Source organism: Cynocephalus volans, chromosome 3 (assembly GCF_027409185.1).
Source record: "Cynocephalus volans isolate mCynVol1 chromosome 3, mCynVol1.pri, whole genome shotgun sequence".
Taxonomy (NCBI): Eukaryota; Metazoa; Chordata; class Mammalia; order Dermoptera; family Cynocephalidae; genus Cynocephalus; species Cynocephalus volans.
In genome coordinates, this window is record NC_084462.1 from 25,457,505 (window position 1) to 25,476,519 (window position 19,015).

Below are 19,015 nucleotides of genomic sequence, written 5' to 3' on the forward strand. Positions count from 1 at the left end.
CTCACACTCTCTCTCACACACACACTCTCTCTCACACACACACACTCTCTCTCACACACACACACACACTCACACACACTCTCTCACACTCACACTCACACTCACACACTCTCTCTCACACACACTCACACACACTCACACACACTCTCTCACACACACTCACACTCACACACACTCACACACTCTCTCACACACACACACACACACACTCTCACACACACACACACTCTCTCTCACACACACACTCTCACACACACTCACACACACTCACACACACTCTCTCACACACACACACTCTCACACACACACTCACACTCACACACACACACTCTCTCTCACACACTCACACACACACACACACATGAGGATGGGTGTTCTTTATCTGTCCGGGGTAGGGTGGGGCCTCTTTCAACACCACTGGAAGTATGTCTTTCTATGCCACAGGGGTGGACCAGATGGAGACAGAAGAGACCACACTCCTGGGCTTTCTCATGCCCAAGGTTGAGGGAGAACCTTCCCGAGGAGGCTGTGTCTCCTCATCTCCCTCCTTACCGGGACAGGATGTCTGCACTGCTGAGACCCAAGTTGAGAACATCCAGACCTGGGACTTAGTCTAATAGGTCACAGATGCTCAGCAGCATCAACCACCCTGACGTGATGCTGGAACAGCCAAGGGTTTGCTGGGGCTTCGCTGCCTAAAGCTGGAGGTTTGCAGATGGCTCCTTCTCGCTGTGTCCACACATGGTCTTCCCTGTGTGCATGCCCACCCTGGTGTCTCTGTGTGTCCAAATTCCCTCTTCTTATAAGGACACTAGTCCTATAGTAGGATTAGGCCCTACTCTAACGACCCCATTTTTAACTTAATTACCTTTTTAAGGGTCTTATCTCCAAATACAGTCACATTCTGAGGTGCTAGGGGTTAGGGATTCAACATATGAATTTGGGGTGGGGACACAATTCAGCCCATAAAAGCACCTAATATTGACCCACTTTACATATGTTATACCTCATCAGTTGAAGCAAATAAAAACAAAGAAACACAGAATCTGTGCTGGTGGTTGTGAGGAAGGAACCCAGAGGGAGAAGCTGGCATTTCACTTTAGGCTCCTTTGTCCTGGTTGACAGGCTGTTCTCTCCTAGATTCATGACTTCTTCTTCTAATAACGAAAGAGTTAAGTGTAAAAACCAAATTAGATGAGTAAACAAATAAGTAAATATAAAATAAATCTATCACAAGAAGGAAAGCTGAGCTACAATTGTGCTCTCAGAATGAAAGCAGTGGGAGAGTCCAAGCCAAGTAGCAGAGGACAAGCCGGGAGAGAGATTTCCTCAGGGCAGAGTCCAGGAAGGGGAAGGGAGGCCTGGAAGCCCAGGTGACCAGAGAAAAAAGGGAAAGAGGATTGCTCTTATGATTTCAACCTACAATTCAAAAATTATGTAGTGTTTTTAAAAACTAAATCCCAGACAAATGAGATGTGGTTTTTAGCCTTTTGTTATTGGTTGTTAATGTTGTTCACAATAGTCAGAGACCATAATCAGGCCAGGTCTTCTGGAATTTGCTCAGGTTCCTCATAACCCAGTGCCTGGTCAACATCTGTGAGTGGCCCACGTAAGCTCTTAAAGTATGGGTAGTCTCTGTTTCTTGAGCAGAAAAATATTCCCCAAAATATGTCTACCTAATGTCATTAGTTCAGCAAAAGTTTATTCAAATATTTCATTTCCTGATTAAGCTGAAAATAAAGATTTCTTTAGGAGAAAGATATGAAAGTGAAATTGAGATCTGGAGGACCAAAAAGACTTTAAGTCAAAAAGCATTATAGCAATATAAAGGATTGATTGCTGTTAACATATGATATTAGTGTTAAGGTAAAAACATTCAATTTACTGCAAAAATATAACAATTCTAGCATGCATAAATTTAAAATAGGTTAAAATACATAAAGTGCAAATTGGTAGAATTACAAAAAGAAGTGGAAACATTTATAAGCTTGGCGAGATATTTACATGTATTAGTGATTAATATTTCAAGCAGAAAAAAATTACATTAAGAATATGGGAGAAATGAACAAGACAGTTATAAGACTGAGCTAATGAACATATATAAGATAAATTCTGGGCCCAGAAATGTAAAGAACATACATTTTTCTCAAGCACACATGAGACATTTGTAAGAACTTGCCACGTACTAGTCCATAAAGCATAAAGTCTCTTTATGCATAAAGCATAAAGTCACATCAAATATCAAAGAAGGCAGGAATGAAAACACTAGGTGACCAGTAAGTGGGTCACTGCAGTAGTTCAGGCAAAAGGTGACTATAGCTCCTTCTGGGGTGAGATCAGTGGAGAGGGGAGGAGAAGCTGGATTCTGGATACACTTTGAAGGTAGAGCTGACAAGTTTGCTAATGGACAGGATCCACAATGCAACAGAAAAAGAGGAGTCGAGGACGACAGTGAGATGTTTGGCCTGAGTCACTGGAAGGATGGAGTAGCATTTCAGAGATGGATGTGTCTGGAGGAGGAGAGAGATCAGGGTGGGATGGGGCAGCTAGAGCTCCATTTGGGCGTGTATTAAGAATGGGAGACCTGTCAGGTCTACAAGTGGAAATGTCCAGTTGGACATGAGTCTGGAAGTCAGGAGAGAGGTCTGGTCTGGAGATGAAGATTTGAGAATTGCCATCCTATAAAGGATACAACATCATTTAAAGTCACAGGACTGGATGTGATCACCCAGGGAGGAAGTGTGGATGGGGAGGCAGTCTCTAATGTTTAGGGTCAGGATGATAGGAGAAACCACAGGAGGGGTGGCCAGGGAGGTAAGAAGAGAGCCAAGAGAGACGGGAGACCAAGATGCCAAGAGAAATGAGTTTCAAGGAGGGAATAATCTCCTCTGTCAAATGCTATGGTCTAATAAAGGGAGCACAGACAAGGTACAGGTCGTTGGTGACCTTTGCCAGGGCAGCTTCCCTGGAGTGTTGAGAACAAGACCCTCACTGGAGTGGGTTCAAGAGTAAAAGGAAAACAAAGTCAGGGAATGATATTTGTAAGACATGCGAAGTCAAGCAAGGGACCAATTTTGTTTTGTTTTAAGGTGGGAAATATGCCAAAGGAAGGATCCAGTGGAGAGAGGAAAGGCAATGTTGCAGGAGAGAAAAAAATACAGAGAGGTCCTTGAGTAAATGGTAGTGGGTGAAACCCAGCATGCCCAACTGAGCCAGGTTGAAGCCTGAGGCAGAGGGACAAATCGATAACACTGATCCTGTCTTTACTTAAAATTGTGACATTATGCTCATTCTGGGCTTTTTTGGCAATAGTTTTCATTTTTAAAAATATTGCATTAAAATATGTTAATCATTAATATACTAATTAAAGTTTATCTCACTAATCAGTGAGACTTTTGGTGCTCCTTTAGATTTTATATCTGAGACCCTAGTGTAAGGAGCAGTTAAAGGAGGAAATGGAATATCTGAGGGAGACTTCCTAGTGTAAAAGGAAAGTCTGGCAGGCTCAAGGGGACACAGGGCTTCTGATGATTGGCAGGAGCAACCCAGAGGCTGACAGAGACCTCAGAAAGCTCTGATCTGCTGGGCTTTGTGCCATTCCTATCTCTCCCCAGCTCTCTTGAACTGCTGAACATGCAGGGACATGAGATTGTCTTGGGGTCTTGTAAGAGCCACCGTAGGCACTGATGGGGAGAGTGACCACACAGGAGAGTATTTCCAGAATTAGCCAACAGAATTGGCTAAGAAGGAAAAGATAAGGAAGGAGGTAGTTGCCGTGGCAACATTATGGTTTGCTAGATGAAAGACTGTAAATCCCGGAGGAGGAGGGGCAGAAATAAGTACCCATATGATGTTTAGAAATGAGGATAGGTGGTTTTTATGGGTGACTGGGTGATTGACCATTTCCCAGAGTAGGCAGTCAGCTTTAGCAGGGGACAGAGCTCCCTCTGGTGGGCCTGGGTGGCAAAGACAGCTCAGAGCAGAAGGTGCTGCGGGGTCTGGGCAGCAAGTGTGCCCTGCAACAGGAGAGCAGGAAGAAGAAGGGAAAAGAAGCCAGCAGGGGCAGAGTAGGGTGGTCAGAGGGGGAGGGGCGTAGTCCTAAAGAGGAATGAATTTTAAGAAGAGAGTGATCACAGTTTTAAATATCAGAGAGGTGGAGTAGAGGAAAGCATAAAAAGAGAGGCTACTGTCAACCTGGGCTGCAACGTAAATTTTGCTATCACTGGGCATCTGATCCTGGAGCCTTGGCACTGGGCCATAAAGTCTGGGTCTAGGACTGTAATTTTACTTTCTAAGAAATATTATACAATCTTTTCATTCTGAACTCTTTTGCAGCATAGCTATCTTTAGAATATAATGGTTATTTTTAATGATCCTTGTCTGGGATGCAAATATTGCAAAGTATCCTGTTAGACGTGCATGTGTAGGCAAACCAGAGGGAGTCCAGCAGAAAGCAAAAGAAAGCCAAGGAGCCAAAGACTTGGGTATAATCGAGAACTCCAAATATGCTCCCCAACCCCACACACAGGTCACTTGGCAGAGGGTGGAAGCCATAAAGTCTCCAGGTGTTTGAGCACAACCTCTGCCTAAATCATAGACTGACAACTAAGTAATGTAGACACAGAGGGAAAACGCCAAAGTCAGACTGAAAAATAAAAATCAAATAGAAAAACTAAGCAGAGGTATCAATGACCACATACTATTGGAGACACAAAATTCACTGTTTAAGTCCAGTCAAGTTACTAAACAACAACAGTAAGAACTCTTAGCACCAAATACTATAAGACATGCAAAGAAACAGGAAACTGTGCCCCATTCTTAGGAAAAAATGTAGTCAATAGAAACTGATTCTGAGTAGGTCCAGATATTAAATTTAGCAGTCAAATACTTCAAAGCTGCTATTACAAATATTTTCAAGGAATTAAAGGGAATACAATGACGGTGACTTTAAAAATAGGAAATCTCAGCAGAAAAACAGAAACTATTAGAAGGAAGAGGTGAAGGAAGAAGTGAAGAACCAAATGAAAATTCAATAGCTGAAAAATAAAATAGATGAAATGAAGAATTCATTAGAAGGGCTCAACAGCAAATTTGAGATGGCAGAAGAAAGAATCAGTGAACTCAAAATAAATCAATAAAAACAATCCGATCCAAAAAGCAGAGAGAAAGAAGACTGAGCAAAAATTAACAGAGCCTCAGAGACCTGTAGGACAACATGAAGCTCAACAACATATGTATAATGGTGAATCCAGAAGAGACAGAGAGAGAGAAAGGGGAAGAAAAAATACCCCACAAAAATGAAAGCAACTTTTTCTGTCCATTTGGTGTGGATCTGGCATCTCTTTTGTCAAGCAGCAGCTGAGGACAATCTAGCACTTGCTGTGATGAAAAAATCCAAGGAAGGGGGCCGGCCCGTGGCTCACTCGGGAGAGTGCGGTGCTGATAACACCAAGGCCACGGGTTCGCATCCCATATACGGATGGCCGGTTCGCTCACTGGCTGAGCATGGTGCTAACAACACCAAGTCAAGGGTGAAGATCCCCTTACCGGTCATCTTTTAAAAAAAAAAAAAAGAAAGAAAAAATCCAAGGAAGGAGTCCAGACTGAGAACAAGATGATGTTAATTTGAAGGTGGTGGGGCCGGATGTTTCCATGGTGCAGTTTAAGATTAAGAGTCACTTAAACTCATAGAAGTCGAGAGTTGAATGGTGGTTACCAGAGATGGGGAGAAGTTGGTCAAAGTGTGCAGAGTTTCAGTGAAACAGGAAGAATAAGTTTTTGAGATCTATCGCACAGCATGTTGACTATAGTTAATAATAATGCATTTTATATTTCAAAATTGCTAAAAGACTAGATTTTTTTTTTTGTGGCAGCTGGCCAATAAGGGGATCCGAACCCTTGACCTTGGTGTTATCAGCACCACGCTCCAAACAACTGATAACTGGCCCCCCCAAGAGTAGATTTTAAAAGTTCACATCACAAAAAAAAATAAGTATGTGAGTGATGGATATGTTAATTTGCTTGATTTAATCATTCCATGATGCATATGAATATCAAAACATCATGTTGTATCTCATAAGTATGTACAATTATTATTTGTCAATTAAAAACTTATATATAAAGTAAAAAAAAAAAAGATTAAGAGCATATACTACTTAGTAAACTAATGAAAGCCTATTTTGGAATAGCAAGATTTGTCAGTGACGCAGATCAGATTTTGATCTGATGGGCAATCGATTAATAAAATAGACACACCTGCACAGTTGGAGCTAAAGGACAAAGATCCAGTTGACGTGTTCCTACAGCAGACAGGGAGTGTCTACTGGAAAGGGAATCTTGTACTTTATTCCAGAAGAAAAAAACACAGACCAAGAATACATTCTCAATGAGAAACTACAACTTGGTTTCACCACATTCTGAATAGTTTTTTCTGTTCTTCCATTTTCCTCCTCCCCATTCCTTTAACGTGCATAAAGTAACTGATGTATGTGCACAAGTATCTTTTTCTTTTGTTAACTAAATAGCCAATGATATCTTTTCATTGACATCAGATGGAGGCAAGAGTAGGCAAAAAATACTTTCTGGGAAGATAGTCCTTTACTCCATTAGGAACTCACTCACTCAACTCCCATTTTTACATTCCAATAAGTTATTTCCTCCTGCTGTTTAACAAAAAACAACAATAACAAAAAAAAGTCCTGCATGTCTTATTTGGACAATTTCAATGTTTTTCACTTGTCATTGTAAAATCAAAGGCAATTTCATAACTTTTTTTTGTATGTAGCTGTTACAAGTACGGCAATTATGTCTGTAAGTAACTATATTACTTTAAAAGAAATGTAACTTAGGTAGTTTTCGCTTCAAGTCAATCATTTTGTTCTTTGAATAGATTTATTATTTAAAAAAAATTTTAATTAAAGCAAAAAGAAATAAGTCCCAGATAAATGTTAAATGAGGGAATCTGTTGTTAGCAGATCTGTCCTACAAGAAATACAGAAAAGGAAGTTTTCATATACATATATATAAGTTTCATATATATAAGTTTCAAATACAGTTTGAAAAGGAAGAACACCAGATATAACTCTAAGTTTACACAGGAAGAAGTGTAGAGTAATAAAAATGGTAAATATGTGGGTAAATACAAAAGACTGATATATATCTTTTCTTCCCTTAATTTCTTTTAAAAACAAAATTATTTAAATAATTATTATAACACTATATTGTTGTTTTTTTAAAAAAAATATGTAATATGTTAGACAAAAATAGCAAAAAGAGAGGGGAAATAATGCTATGTTGGTATATTTTATTAGATTTAAGTCAATATTAACCTGAAATAGATTCTGGTAAGTTAAAGTTTCATTTTATAACCCCTACATCAGCTTGAGTAATAATTTTAAAAATATAGCAACAGAGGAATTAAAATAGTACACTAAAATATTTTTAACACAAAATAAGGCAATAGAGAAGGAACAGAGTAACAAGAGATATGAGACAGATAGAAAACGAACAGCAAAGTGGCAGACATAGATATACCCATATCAATAATTACATTAAATTTGAATGAACTAAACACTCTCATCAAAGGCAGAGATTGTTAGACTGGATAAAAAAAGGTAAGTTCCAATTATGTGCTGTCTATAGGAAACCTACTTCAGATTCAAAGGCACAACTAGGTTAACAGTAAAAACAGAAAAATACACCATGCAAATAGTGATCATAAAAAAGCTAAAATGACTATATTAATATCACAACATATGCTACTACTCATATGTAAGAAAAGAAATGTTTGTCTTAGAGACAAAGAGGGCCATTTCATAATGAAAAAAGGAAGATAAAAAATTATAAATGTATAGGCATCTAACAACAGAGTCTCAAAATTTATAAAGCAAAAAAATAACAGAACTGAAAGAAGAAATAGATAATCCAACGATTATAGTTGGAAATTTTGATACTCTGTGTAGAGCTGCGGCTAGGATCTGGAGCGCAAAGACCGCTTGAGCCCATTCACAAACCCTTCACACACAGGTCTATGAGCTAGGTAACTGGACAAAATGGTCCTTGGAGCCTTGATTGAAGAAGGAATAGTCTTTATTCAGCACACATAACACTATGAGCTAAGCAGTCCACAGAGAAACTCAGAAACTCAACTGCTACTGGCAAAATCCAAAGAAAAACTGAACTGAGCAGCTGCCAGCAGAGTAAACACGCTCTGTTGTTAGACGTGAGCTCTCTGCCCCCAGCCTGCTTCACAAACTGCAGAACACACAAAAGTAAAAACTAGAAAGATACATGGGTGCACATGCACACTAACTCCACCAGCACAACTTGTTTACAAGAAATGTGCTGCTCCACTGCCCACCCAGACCTGAGCCAAGTCAGCCTGACTAAATTATTCTATTTTCCCCACATTCTGTCAATAATTAATAGAACTAGGCAGAGAATCAATTAGAATACAGAATACTTGAACAACACTATTGACCAACTTGACCTAACAGACATACAACACTCTAACAGCAGCAAATTACATATTCTTTTTAAGCACACATGGAGCATTGTCCAGCATAGACCATATGATAACCATAAAACAAGCCTCAATAAATTTAAAAAGGTTGAAATCAAAGTATTTTCTCCAATGACAATAAAATTAGGTTAGCAATCCACCACAGAAAGAGAAATTTGGAGAATCCTTAAATATGTGAAAATTAAACAACATATTTCTTGTTAGGTCCCTGGAACAAAAATCCTGACTTTTAGAAAAACCCCACCCTTCGGTTTTGTTTCTCTAAATTTTTTTCCTTTAAATTTCTATCTCCCTAAGTCTCTGTTCCCAGGAGCAGGCTGAGCAAGCTGTATCCAGACTGTAACATTGTAACTGCTTCCCTCCCTTAGTCCAAGGTTTCTGTCTCCCCAAGTCTCTGTTCCTGTGAACAGGCTGTATCTGGAATGGAACATCCGGACCCTCTTCCTAGGCTAGGCCAGATGCCAATCTTAACCCTATAAAAGAAGACGCCCAACTGTCAGTGCTGCTGCCATTTTTGGCTCATCCTGGCAGGCCCACTTGCTGCTTGCTGTTAAAATCTTTTCTTCCTTTACCTGGCTAGTGTCTCCTTCCTCAGTGACCTTACACTTCTAAATAACCCATGGGTCAAAGAAGAAATCACAAGGGAAATTAGAAAATATCTTGAATTTAATAAAAACAAAACCACAAATATCAAGATTGATGGCATACAGCAACAGCTGTGCTGGGGCCAGCTTGCATGGGCTTATGAGAGCCAATTATATGTGACTCTCCCCAACTTCATGTTCAGTGACTTCACATTGATAGCTTGAAATTAACCATGGTGGGATTATTTACAGGCAGAAATTTGCAAATGCTGTAAATCAGGGATTTCCCCCTCTGCTCCCTGCAGAGAACATGTAAACATGTACCAGCATACTACTGGAAGGAAGAGAGGAAGGAAGGAAGGAAGAAAAGAAGTAACAATTTAGAGGAAACAGAAACTATGTAAGGAAAGGAAAATTAACACACACACGCTATCATTAATTCTCAGGGAGATAAGAGAAGATATTGATTCCATGAAGTAAAAATATGGTACAAAAAAGAGGAACTGATGAATTAAAACTGTGACAGAAGGTTTGAAAAGCATAATAGAAAGTTTGAAAGGTTTAAATTGAGGAAGTCTCCCAAAAACTTGTACAAAAAGAGAACAAAATGGAAAATAAGAGGAGATAAAAATTAGAGGAGTCGTCCAGGAGATGCAACATCTGAATGAGGGGAGTTCCAGGGGAGGAAACAGAAAATGGGGGAGAGAACATCAATCAAATACTTGTGGAGAATCTCCTAGAACTCAAGGACAAGTGTTGCGAGATCCAAGGAGCCACTAAACACCCAGCACTATATGCTCACTGTGAAATTCAGAACACTGGGACACAGAGAACATTTTAAAAGTTTCCGAAGATTACCGGCTCTTGAGATCTCATTGTTAAATTTTAGGAATTTTGCAAGTGGGTTGTTAAGCCATTGGTAAATATGAAACCAGCCACAGTGGGAATATTTACACCATATTTATATTATGGAAATTGGCAAATGTTGCAAATGGGGGGCAGTTTACCAGAATATTAATAAAAAGTTAAGTAAATTATGGTATATAATTTACGCAGCCATTAACACTAATAACTACGGAGAATATGTAGAAACATAGAAAATGCTGTGTCAAAAGACAAAATTAACATATTTAGTTATAGATCTAATTGGCTTTTATTCATGATTCATGAATGGGGCAGTCTGGCTGGTTAGCTCAGTTGGTCAGAGTGCAGCCTTGTTGAGGCGGAAAAGAATAGGGACTTGCCCCAGGGAGGCTGCTCATGGAAATTCAGGCTGCTCACACTAACACCTGCTAGCTGCAGTTTAACTACCCTATCAATCAACTTACCCTTCTTCAGAGCCCTGTGGTTTTCTGAGCAGGAAACAAAACCACAACCACCAAAAAACCTCTTTTTCCCTTAGAATAGAGCTTACACTTGTAAGAACACAAAAATCCCCCTTTTCTCTCCCTCCTTTTCATGAATATTCCTCTCCTTAGTTAAGATAGGGAAACACCCCCATCCCAGAACAACATCTAAATCCTTCCCTAAGAATTCATGGGGTGCTCCTCACAAGGAAATGCCTATGCACCCTTCTGCATGTACTTTCACTTTGCAATAAACTTTGAATGTGATTGCAACTCTGCTGTGTGAGTTTGGAGTTATTGTGGGTTCCTGATGGGATTCTTCTCTCAGGAGGTCCAAGAATCTGCATCTCTGACATCATCATAACATCAAGGTCACAGGTTCAGATCCCCATAATGGCCAACAGCCAAAAAATAAAAATAAAAAAAGATACAAACGTGAACAGGGCAGTCTCCACTCTACAAGATAAACCGAGCAGTCCCATTAGGTATAGCAGAACAATGAGTTTTGTAAGGGGGATATAAGGAAACAGAACAATAGAAAAATAACTGATTGGTTAACATCAGGTTACTTTTTTGTAAAGGTTAAAGCAGAGGGGACTTCCTCATTACACTGACTCAGATAGACTGGAATCTCTGTTTTCAGGAAAATCTAGTTTGTTTTGGTATCTATCTGCTTCCTTAAAGTTTCAGTTTGATTATGTGCATTTTGCATGACAGAGTCCATTTTGTTTTGGTCTGGTCTGTTGGGGCCTAGTGCAGGAGCTCAGTCCAAAACAATGGCCCCCCATAATTTTATTTAACAGTTGATATAACATTGAGTTATATAGACAAAAAGTATATGCACACTAAAATACAATTATGTAAAATATAGTCATATAGACCAAAGAAGACCAAAGGAAATACACACTGAAAAAAAAGTTATTTTGTTACAATGATGATATGAGTGTTTTAAGTTTTGTTTTTAATTATCCTCATTATTTTTATAACTCAAGATTAGAAACCTCTTCTTGCCACCCCTTCCAATCCTTACAGAACAAAGTCCAAACTTGCCAAATGAAAATCTCATAATGCCTCCCTATTCCCTTAAGGCCTTGCAGGATTCTCAACAGGGAATTCCAAAATTCCTTCTGCCTGCCCCCTCCCAACTCCTGCTACTTTTCTCCACCCACCCACACTCCAGTCCTATCAGTCCAACCACCTGTGGTCTCCCTGCTGAGAAGTCTTTCCCTGAGTCATCCTGCGGACTCCTCAGTATCTGGAAAGATTCTCTCCCACCCCTACCTCCCAGCAGCACTGAGTTCCCCCTCCCCACTCTAGTGCCCTCTATCTATGTGTCTCTATGGTAACAGTTGTCATTGGGCTGTAGTTCAGGAATTAGGAGAGGATGGGGGAGGCTGTCTCCATGGAGCCTGGCACACACTATAGTTACTTTAAGTAATTGTTCAATGTTAGGGGTAGGGGCAGCCATCATAATGCCACTTCTTCCAGGAAGCCTTCCTGATTCCCATGCCACCAGTATTCCTAAGATAAAACGAACTCTCCCTCTTCTGTGTTCCCATAGCATTTTATGTGACCTGGGGTAACTTCCCACATTACCCAAGATGCAATTTTCTCATCCATAAAATGAAGCCAATAATAATAATACCTATCTTGACAGGTTATTGTGAGGATTCAATTGGTTTATGTGTATGACACCCTGGACAAGCACATGGTAAATACCCAAGAAAAGCAAGCCATTTTGATGATTATTTTGACACCTTAACGTGACATGTGTCTTACTGCCCCATATTGTAACATGTCCATATTTCACCTCCCCTATTAGATCATAAACTCCCTGTGGGCAGAGAACGTATCTTGTTTATGTTTGTATATTCCACAGTGCATGGCACACTGTCTGAACACAGCAGGCATTCAACAGATCTTTCTTGAATGTGCACAAACAAGCAGAGAGGCCACAGGCAGGTCAGTGTACACACAGACTTATGGACACATGTGTACCAGTATGGTTTTCTGACCATCTTCTCCCTCTGTCTCTTGGATTTCCACCTACCTCTCTGGCAACTATGTCCCAGCCCCTCCACTTTTCACATGGACTCTGCTGTCAGGCTCCCCTGTATTCTCTCAGCTGCAGCCAGAGTGAGCTCTCATCAGCTTAGTTTCCTACTTAAATTCCATCTTGTGGATAAAGGTATGCATACCTGGACAGATACTTGATGAATCAACTACACAGTAAAATGATCATTGTACAATCTAAGTGATGGGTATATGAATGCTCACTGCAATTCGCTCAACTTCTTTGTGCTTCGAAACTCATAAAACGTTGGGGAAAATGTCCTTCAATAGTTGTTTTGACTTTTCCAGTGAAATGCAGACTCCTTCCCGTAGATCTTAAGACCCTTTATGACCTGGCCACTGCCTCCCCCTATAACCTCATCTGCCACCACTCACCTGTCCCCTTCACACAAAATATCCTAAATTGCCTGAAGCCACCCAGGAGAGTCGTGGTATTTCATTCTTCTGTACCCACACACTGTTGCTCCTGATTCCCAGAACGACCTTCTCTGCACTCTCCCCCAAGAACCCCAAACCTCTGTTCCCTCTTCAGAGTCATTGCAACTGATGCCTCCTCCTGGAAGCCCTTGCCGATTCCTCAGACTGAGGCCCCCTATCTGGTCCCCAAGTGTCTCCCATAGCTCAACAAAGGTTTATGAAATGCAGGGCTCCCCAGGGGCTGGATTTGCTGATACTGCCTGGGCAGGGTGTTCACAGCACTGCACACCTGGCCTGCAGACTTGGTTCTATTTACCCTAGTCTCTGAATTACAGATAATCTCTAGTTTCTTCCCACCAGTGAACCCTCTGACCCTACACACAAACAAGCAAACACACCCTCAGGCAGTTCCCTGTTAGCAGCACAGGCACTTAGCCACTTAGCCTGTGGCTGCAGCAGTGTGAGTCCCCGACTGGCAGACCTGGCCCGGGGCAGCTACGGCGCCTGAGCCTGCAGGGGGGGGCCTGGCCCTGCTGGGGTGGGGGCCGCAGAGGGAGGTGTCCAGGCTGGGGTGGGGAGAAGGCGGGGCCTGAGCAAGTCGGTGTCCCGGGGACGGAAGTTGCACCACAAGTACAATTAGTTTCAGTTTTGTTTCTCTTTCAGGCAAACAGCGACATCGGCGTCCAGACCTCGGCCTCTCGCGTTCCTGGAGCCCAGGGTCGGCTCTGGCTAGGTGAGGAGGGGAGGGGGCAGCTAAGGAAAGGCTGGATTGGAGGGAGTAGGGGGAGGGGAGAATGGAAAGGGAGGGGGTGGAGAGAGAGCAGAAGGAGAGGGAGGGAGGAGAGGGGGAAAGAGGGACCCGGAAGACGGGAGGAGAGGGCAGGCCAGGAAAGCAACACCTGCCCCCTCACCCACCGTGGCCAGAGGTCTGAAGCTTCCCCCAGAGAGACCATCCCCACAGCCCACTCCCTGAGCTGTCCTCCCGGCCCCGGGAAAAGGGGAAATTCCACCGAGTCTCTTTATCAAGTACGACTCAGCCACCGTGCTGGGAGCTCACAACTCCTACCCGCCAGAGGTTTTTGGAATGTATTCAGCGGGAAAGGCTAAAAGAAAAGGAATCTTGGAGTGGAGGCTAAGGCTAAGGTGACCCTGAGGTCCAGCAGCTGGAAGGAGATGAACCTTTCCCCTCAGCCTTCTTTCTGCCTGCTCCAGGATCTGTTTCAGACAAAGTTGGGGCAGGAAGCGGAGCTCCAGGGTACACGATGCTGCCTCAGGGGCTAGGAGAAGACAGGTATGCAGGGCTAGGGGAATTAGGGCCCATTATGCTACAAGAAGACCCACCCCAGCGACCAGGACCAAGGTCACTCTGCCCACCAGGACCCTCTTCTGTGTCCTTCCTACCTGCCCTTTGACCGCAGCACCCCACCCCAGCAGGACCCCAGTCCCTATTCACACAGGGTGGGCTTGGACCACACTTGCTGCAAGGCCTGTCAACTGGGTTCCCTGATTATTAGATTATTAGCTGTCTAAGGCAAGGGGGCTTCTTAGTCTTGTTATTTCTCACAGGTCTGACAGGGCAAGCAGTGCTGATTGACGTGAGAAGGAGGAGGGAGAAGGGTGGCTCCTTAGCTGAGGAGCAATTGGCCTGAGGGCCCCAGAAGACCAGAAGGAAATTCCTGGCCATTCAGGTGAGACCCCAGACCTGGGGATCATGTGGGGCTGGAGGATGTGGGAGGGATGGGAGAGCGTGGAGGCACTATCAAGGTGCCCTCTGACCTTCAACCTTGACCCTCTGCTTGCAGGATGGTTTCCCAGGGCTCCTCGCCCTCCTTGCTGGAGGCCCTGAGCAGCGACTTCCTGGCCTGTAAAATCTGCCTGGAGCAGCTGCGGGTGCCCAAGACTCTGCCCTGCCTGCACACCTACTGCCAGGACTGCCTGGCCCAGCTGGCCGAGAGTGGCCATGTCCGCTGCCCCGAGTGTCGTGAGACTGTGCCTGTGCCACCTACTGGTGTGGCAGCCTTCAAGACCAACTTCTTTGTCAATGGGCTCCTGGACTTGGTGAAGGCACGGGCCTGCGGAGACCTGCACGCAGGGAAGCCAGCCTGTGCCCTGTGTCCCCTGGTGGGAGGCACCAGCACTGGGGGGCCAGCCACAGCCCGGTGCCTGGACTGTGCTGACGATTTGTGCCAGGCCTGTGCTGATGGGCACCGCTGCACCCGCCAGACCCACACCCATCGAGTGGTGGACCTGGTGGGCTACAGGAGAGGGTGGTATGACGAGGAGGCCCGGGAGCGCCAGGCGGCCCAATGTCCCCACCACCCCGGGGAGGCTCTGCGCTTCCTGTGCCAGCCCTGCTCGCAGCTGCTGTGCCGAGAGTGCCGCCTGGATCCCCACTTGGACCACCCCTGCCTGCCCCTGGCTGAGGCAGTGCGCGCCCGGAGGCCGGGCCTTGAGGAGCTGCTGGCAGGCGTGGACAACAACCTGGTAGAGCTGGAGGCTGCCCGCGTGGCAGAAAAGGAAGCGCTGGTCCGGCTGCGGGAGCAGGCAGCCAGGGTGGGCACACAGGTGGAGGAGGCAGCAGAGGGGGTCCTCCGGGCTCTGCTGGCCCAGAAGCAGGAGGTGCTGGGGCAGCTACGGGCCCACGTCGAGGCTGCTGAGGAGGCTGCTCGGGAGAGACTGGCGGAGCTAGAGGGCCGGGAACAGGTGGCCAAGGCTGCGGCTGCCTTCGCCCGTCGGGTGCTCAACCTGGGTCGCGAGGCCGAGATACTCTCACTGGAGGGGGCGATTGCCCAGAGGCTTCGGCAGCTACAGGGATGCCCCTGGATGCCAGGGCCAGCCCCCTGCCTGCTGCCCCAGTTGGAGCTTCATCCTGGGCTCCTGGACAAGGACTGCCACTTGCTCCGGCTCTTCTTTGAGGAGCAGCATCTCCAGGATGGTGGGAAAGATGTAGCTGGTACCCAGGGAGGTGATGAAACCCAGAGCCAGAGAGACGATGGAGCCAAGACAGTGAGACAGAATGGAAACCAGCCCCAGTGTAGGGAGGGGGCCCAGACCCCAAAAGACAACAAAGCCCAGATGCCCCGAGAATATGGAGCCCAGACCCCAAAAGAGGGCAGAGCCAAGATGTCCCAAGAAGACAGAGCCCAGACCCCGAACAAGGACAGAGCTCAGATGCCCCAAGAAGATGGAGAAGCCCACATCCAGAGGGGCAGCCAATCCAACAAGAAGAGGAAGTTCAAGGGCAGGCTCAAGTCAATTTCCCGGGAGCCCAGCCCAGCACCTGGGCCAAACCTGGAAGGCTCTGGCCTCCTCCCCAGGCCCATCTTTTCCTGCAGCTTCCCCACACGCATGCCTGGAGACAAGCGGTCTCCCCGGATCACAGGGCTCTGTCCCTTTGGCTCCCGGGAGATCCTGGTGGCAGATGAGCAAAATAGAGCTCTGAAACGCTTCTCCCTCAACGGGGACTACAAGGGTGCTGTGCCGGTCCCCGAGGGCTGCTCCCCATGCAGCGTGGCTGCTCTGCAGGGTGCAGTGGCCTTCTCAGCCGGCGCACGGCTCTATCTCATCAGCCCCGATGGTGAGGTGCAGTGGCGCCGGGCCCTGAGCCTGTCCCAGGCCAGCCATGCGGTGGCCGCACTGCCGAGTGGGGACCGGGTGTCTGTCAGTGTTGCAGGCCACGTGGAGGTGTACAACATGGAGGGGAGCCTGGCAACGCGATTCATCCCTGGGGGCAAGGCCAACCGGGGCCTGCGGGCGCTGGTGTTCCTGACCGTCAGCCCCCAGGGCAATTTTGTGGGGTCAGATTGGCAGCAGAATAGCGTGGTGGTCTGTGATGGGCTGGGCCAGGTGATTGGGGAGTACAAGGGGCCAGGCCTGCACGGCTGCCAGCCAGGCTCCGTGTCTGTGGATAAGAAGGGCTACATCTTTCTGACCCTTCGAGAGGTCAACAAGGTGGTGATCCTGGACCCTAAGGGGTCACTTCTGGGTGACTTCCTGACGGCCTATCACGGCCTGGAAAAGCCCCGGGTGACCACCATGGTGGATGGGAGGTACCTGGTCGTGTCCCTCAGTAATGGGACCATCCACGTCTTTCGGGTCCGTTCTCCTGACAGTTAAAGGGGCTAGGACTGGGGGTCGGGGGGTGGGAAGGGGTGGGCAGCAGGGGAGCAGAGCTGCCCAAGGGATGTGGCAGCTGATGGCGCATTTTTCTGAAGGGCAGGAGGTGACAATTTTTGAATGTGAAGTGTCAAACTGCTAACCCTTCTTCTGGTGTGTAGGGGTAGGGACCAAGTGTGGTGGAGTGACTGTAACTCTCAGAAGCAGAGGAGCAGGGGTGGGAGGGTGCTGGGAGCTTACCAGCCCCTTGCTCTTTGGGCTGACTGTGCTGTTGTTGCTGCTTTTGTATAATTTAGGTTTCCGAGATTTGTAAACTTGCTCTGATTTGCATTCTTCAAAACCATTCCCGATGGAGTAGCCAAGGGAGAGTCGTAGGGAGGTGGGCAAAAAAGTTCTCTGAGCCAAGAAGGGCCCAGGGTAGGTCAGACAGGTGCATTCTGGAGGGGAGCTGGAGACCTGGCTCTTCTTAGACTGGCACAGGAGCACGTGGGGTCCGAAGAGGCCTGTGAGTTGGAAATGGCAATACGTGACATCTTCTGCCAGCCAAAGCCAGGAAGCAGAGCCCCCCAGTGAAGTACAGGGTGGGCTTCGTGTGGAAACAAGTGCAGACACATCTGAGGCCTAGAGGTGTTAGCCTCAAAGGCTATGGAGCGAATAGGCTACCAGAAAACCAAACCCATCAGAGGTGGTGTCTAAAAAACCAAGTTCTGAGTATCAGAGAAGGGGAGCCCTCCACGCCCTGCGCCAAGCCCATTTGAGGCAAGGCCGGTGTAGGATGTAAAATCTCCATCAGGCAACACTGCTGTTTTGATGTCTTTACATTTCCTGGAGTCTATTTTTGGTTTCCCCTTAGTTTTGAGAAAAGGTGGGCTTCACCTGGCTGAACTAAGGGGTGAAGGAATTTGCCCTTCAACAGGACGCATTTGCTAGGGGGGACACCAGAAGTGTGGAGGCCTGGTGTGGTACTGGGGGTGCCAAGCCAGCTGGAAAACCTGAGAAGTCGGCAGCGGGGCTGGGGTGGATGGAGGCGTAAAAACCGGAGGGAAGGATCCATTAGGAGGTGAGCGCGATCACAGGTCCTTTTTGCGGGTGGTGACAGCAGTGGATCTAAGGTGGTCGAATAAGTTTGAGGATGTGTTTAGCTGTTGGGAGATGACAAAAGGGAATCTTTTGGGGATCAGGGACGATGGAGCATCTGTGGGAACGAGAGGGATTTTGGACAAGGCCAGAGGGAAAGTGCAGGACGATAGGGGGAGGGGAAAGAAAAGCCTTTTCCGAAGAGGCTATTTCTTGTTTATTCAAACAATGAAGGAAATCATTAAAGTCCAGGTGGAAAACTCAATTATATAAAAATTAAGAATGTATGCGTAGCAAAGAATAACGAAGAGGGTGATAGAATCAATAAGATGAGAAAACTACATAGGATTGATTGGATAAGGAAGAGCTGAGTCTCCAGTATATGCAGTGACTAGAGACCTATTTGGTCAAATAACCAAATAGTCTGTGCACCAGGAGGAGATGCACACAGGCAAGGACTAGTAAAATTTAAAAAAAATATGAATTAAAAAATAAAACCACTTGCATTTGTCAAAAATAAATTTTAAAAATATGTTGTGGAGAAACAGACGCCTGACACTATAAAATGATGCTTCCCAGAGCAGTTTGGCAATATTTGACAAGAGTTTTAAAAAAAGGAAAGATTATAAGAATACGTTATCTTGCTTTGGGGAATACATTCTGGGAAATTAATTCAAGAGAAAAAAGTGTTTGCATAGAGACATTTGTGGCTGCCCTATGTATTACAGTCAACTGGAAACAGCTCAACTGTGCGTGACAGCCAAGTCATTGTGGTCTGTTAGGGGAATGAGCTACAGGCTTCATGTATGTCAACTATGAAAACTATTGAGAAGAGATAGTGATGTGATGTAGTCATAAGGAAAAAAAAAAAAAAAGGAAAA

At 45.3% G+C, this 19,015-nt stretch overlaps 1 protein-coding gene across 2 annotated transcripts; it reads left to right on the forward strand.

The window, feature by feature from the left end:
• The first annotated feature begins 13,604 nt into the window (after positions 1–13,604).
• On the forward strand, positions 13,605–17,057 carry TRIM56 (tripartite motif containing 56). Of its 2 annotated transcripts, XM_063091136.1 has the most exons (4): positions 13,610–13,674; positions 14,154–14,232; positions 14,508–14,629; positions 14,744–17,057. In XM_063091136.1, the coding sequence occupies exon 4, from the start codon at positions 14,745–14,747 to the stop codon at positions 17,055–17,057; it is 2,313 nt and encodes a 770-aa protein (XP_062947206.1). In that variant the 5' UTR covers positions 13,610–13,674; positions 14,154–14,232; positions 14,508–14,629; position 14,744. The 2 variants fall into 2 exon arrangements, with proteins under 2 accessions (XP_062947205.1, XP_062947206.1); XM_063091135.1 differs by lacking the exon at positions 14,154–14,232 and having other exon boundaries at positions 13,605–13,674.
• The last annotated feature ends 1,958 nt before the right edge of the window (positions 17,058–19,015 follow it).

Excerpts from the sequence above, each read along its gene's own strand:
- TRIM56 (XM_063091135.1), top strand. The coding sequence starts at position 14,745 with ATGGTTTCCCAGGGCTCCTCGCCCTCCTTGCTGGAGGCCCTGAGCAGC.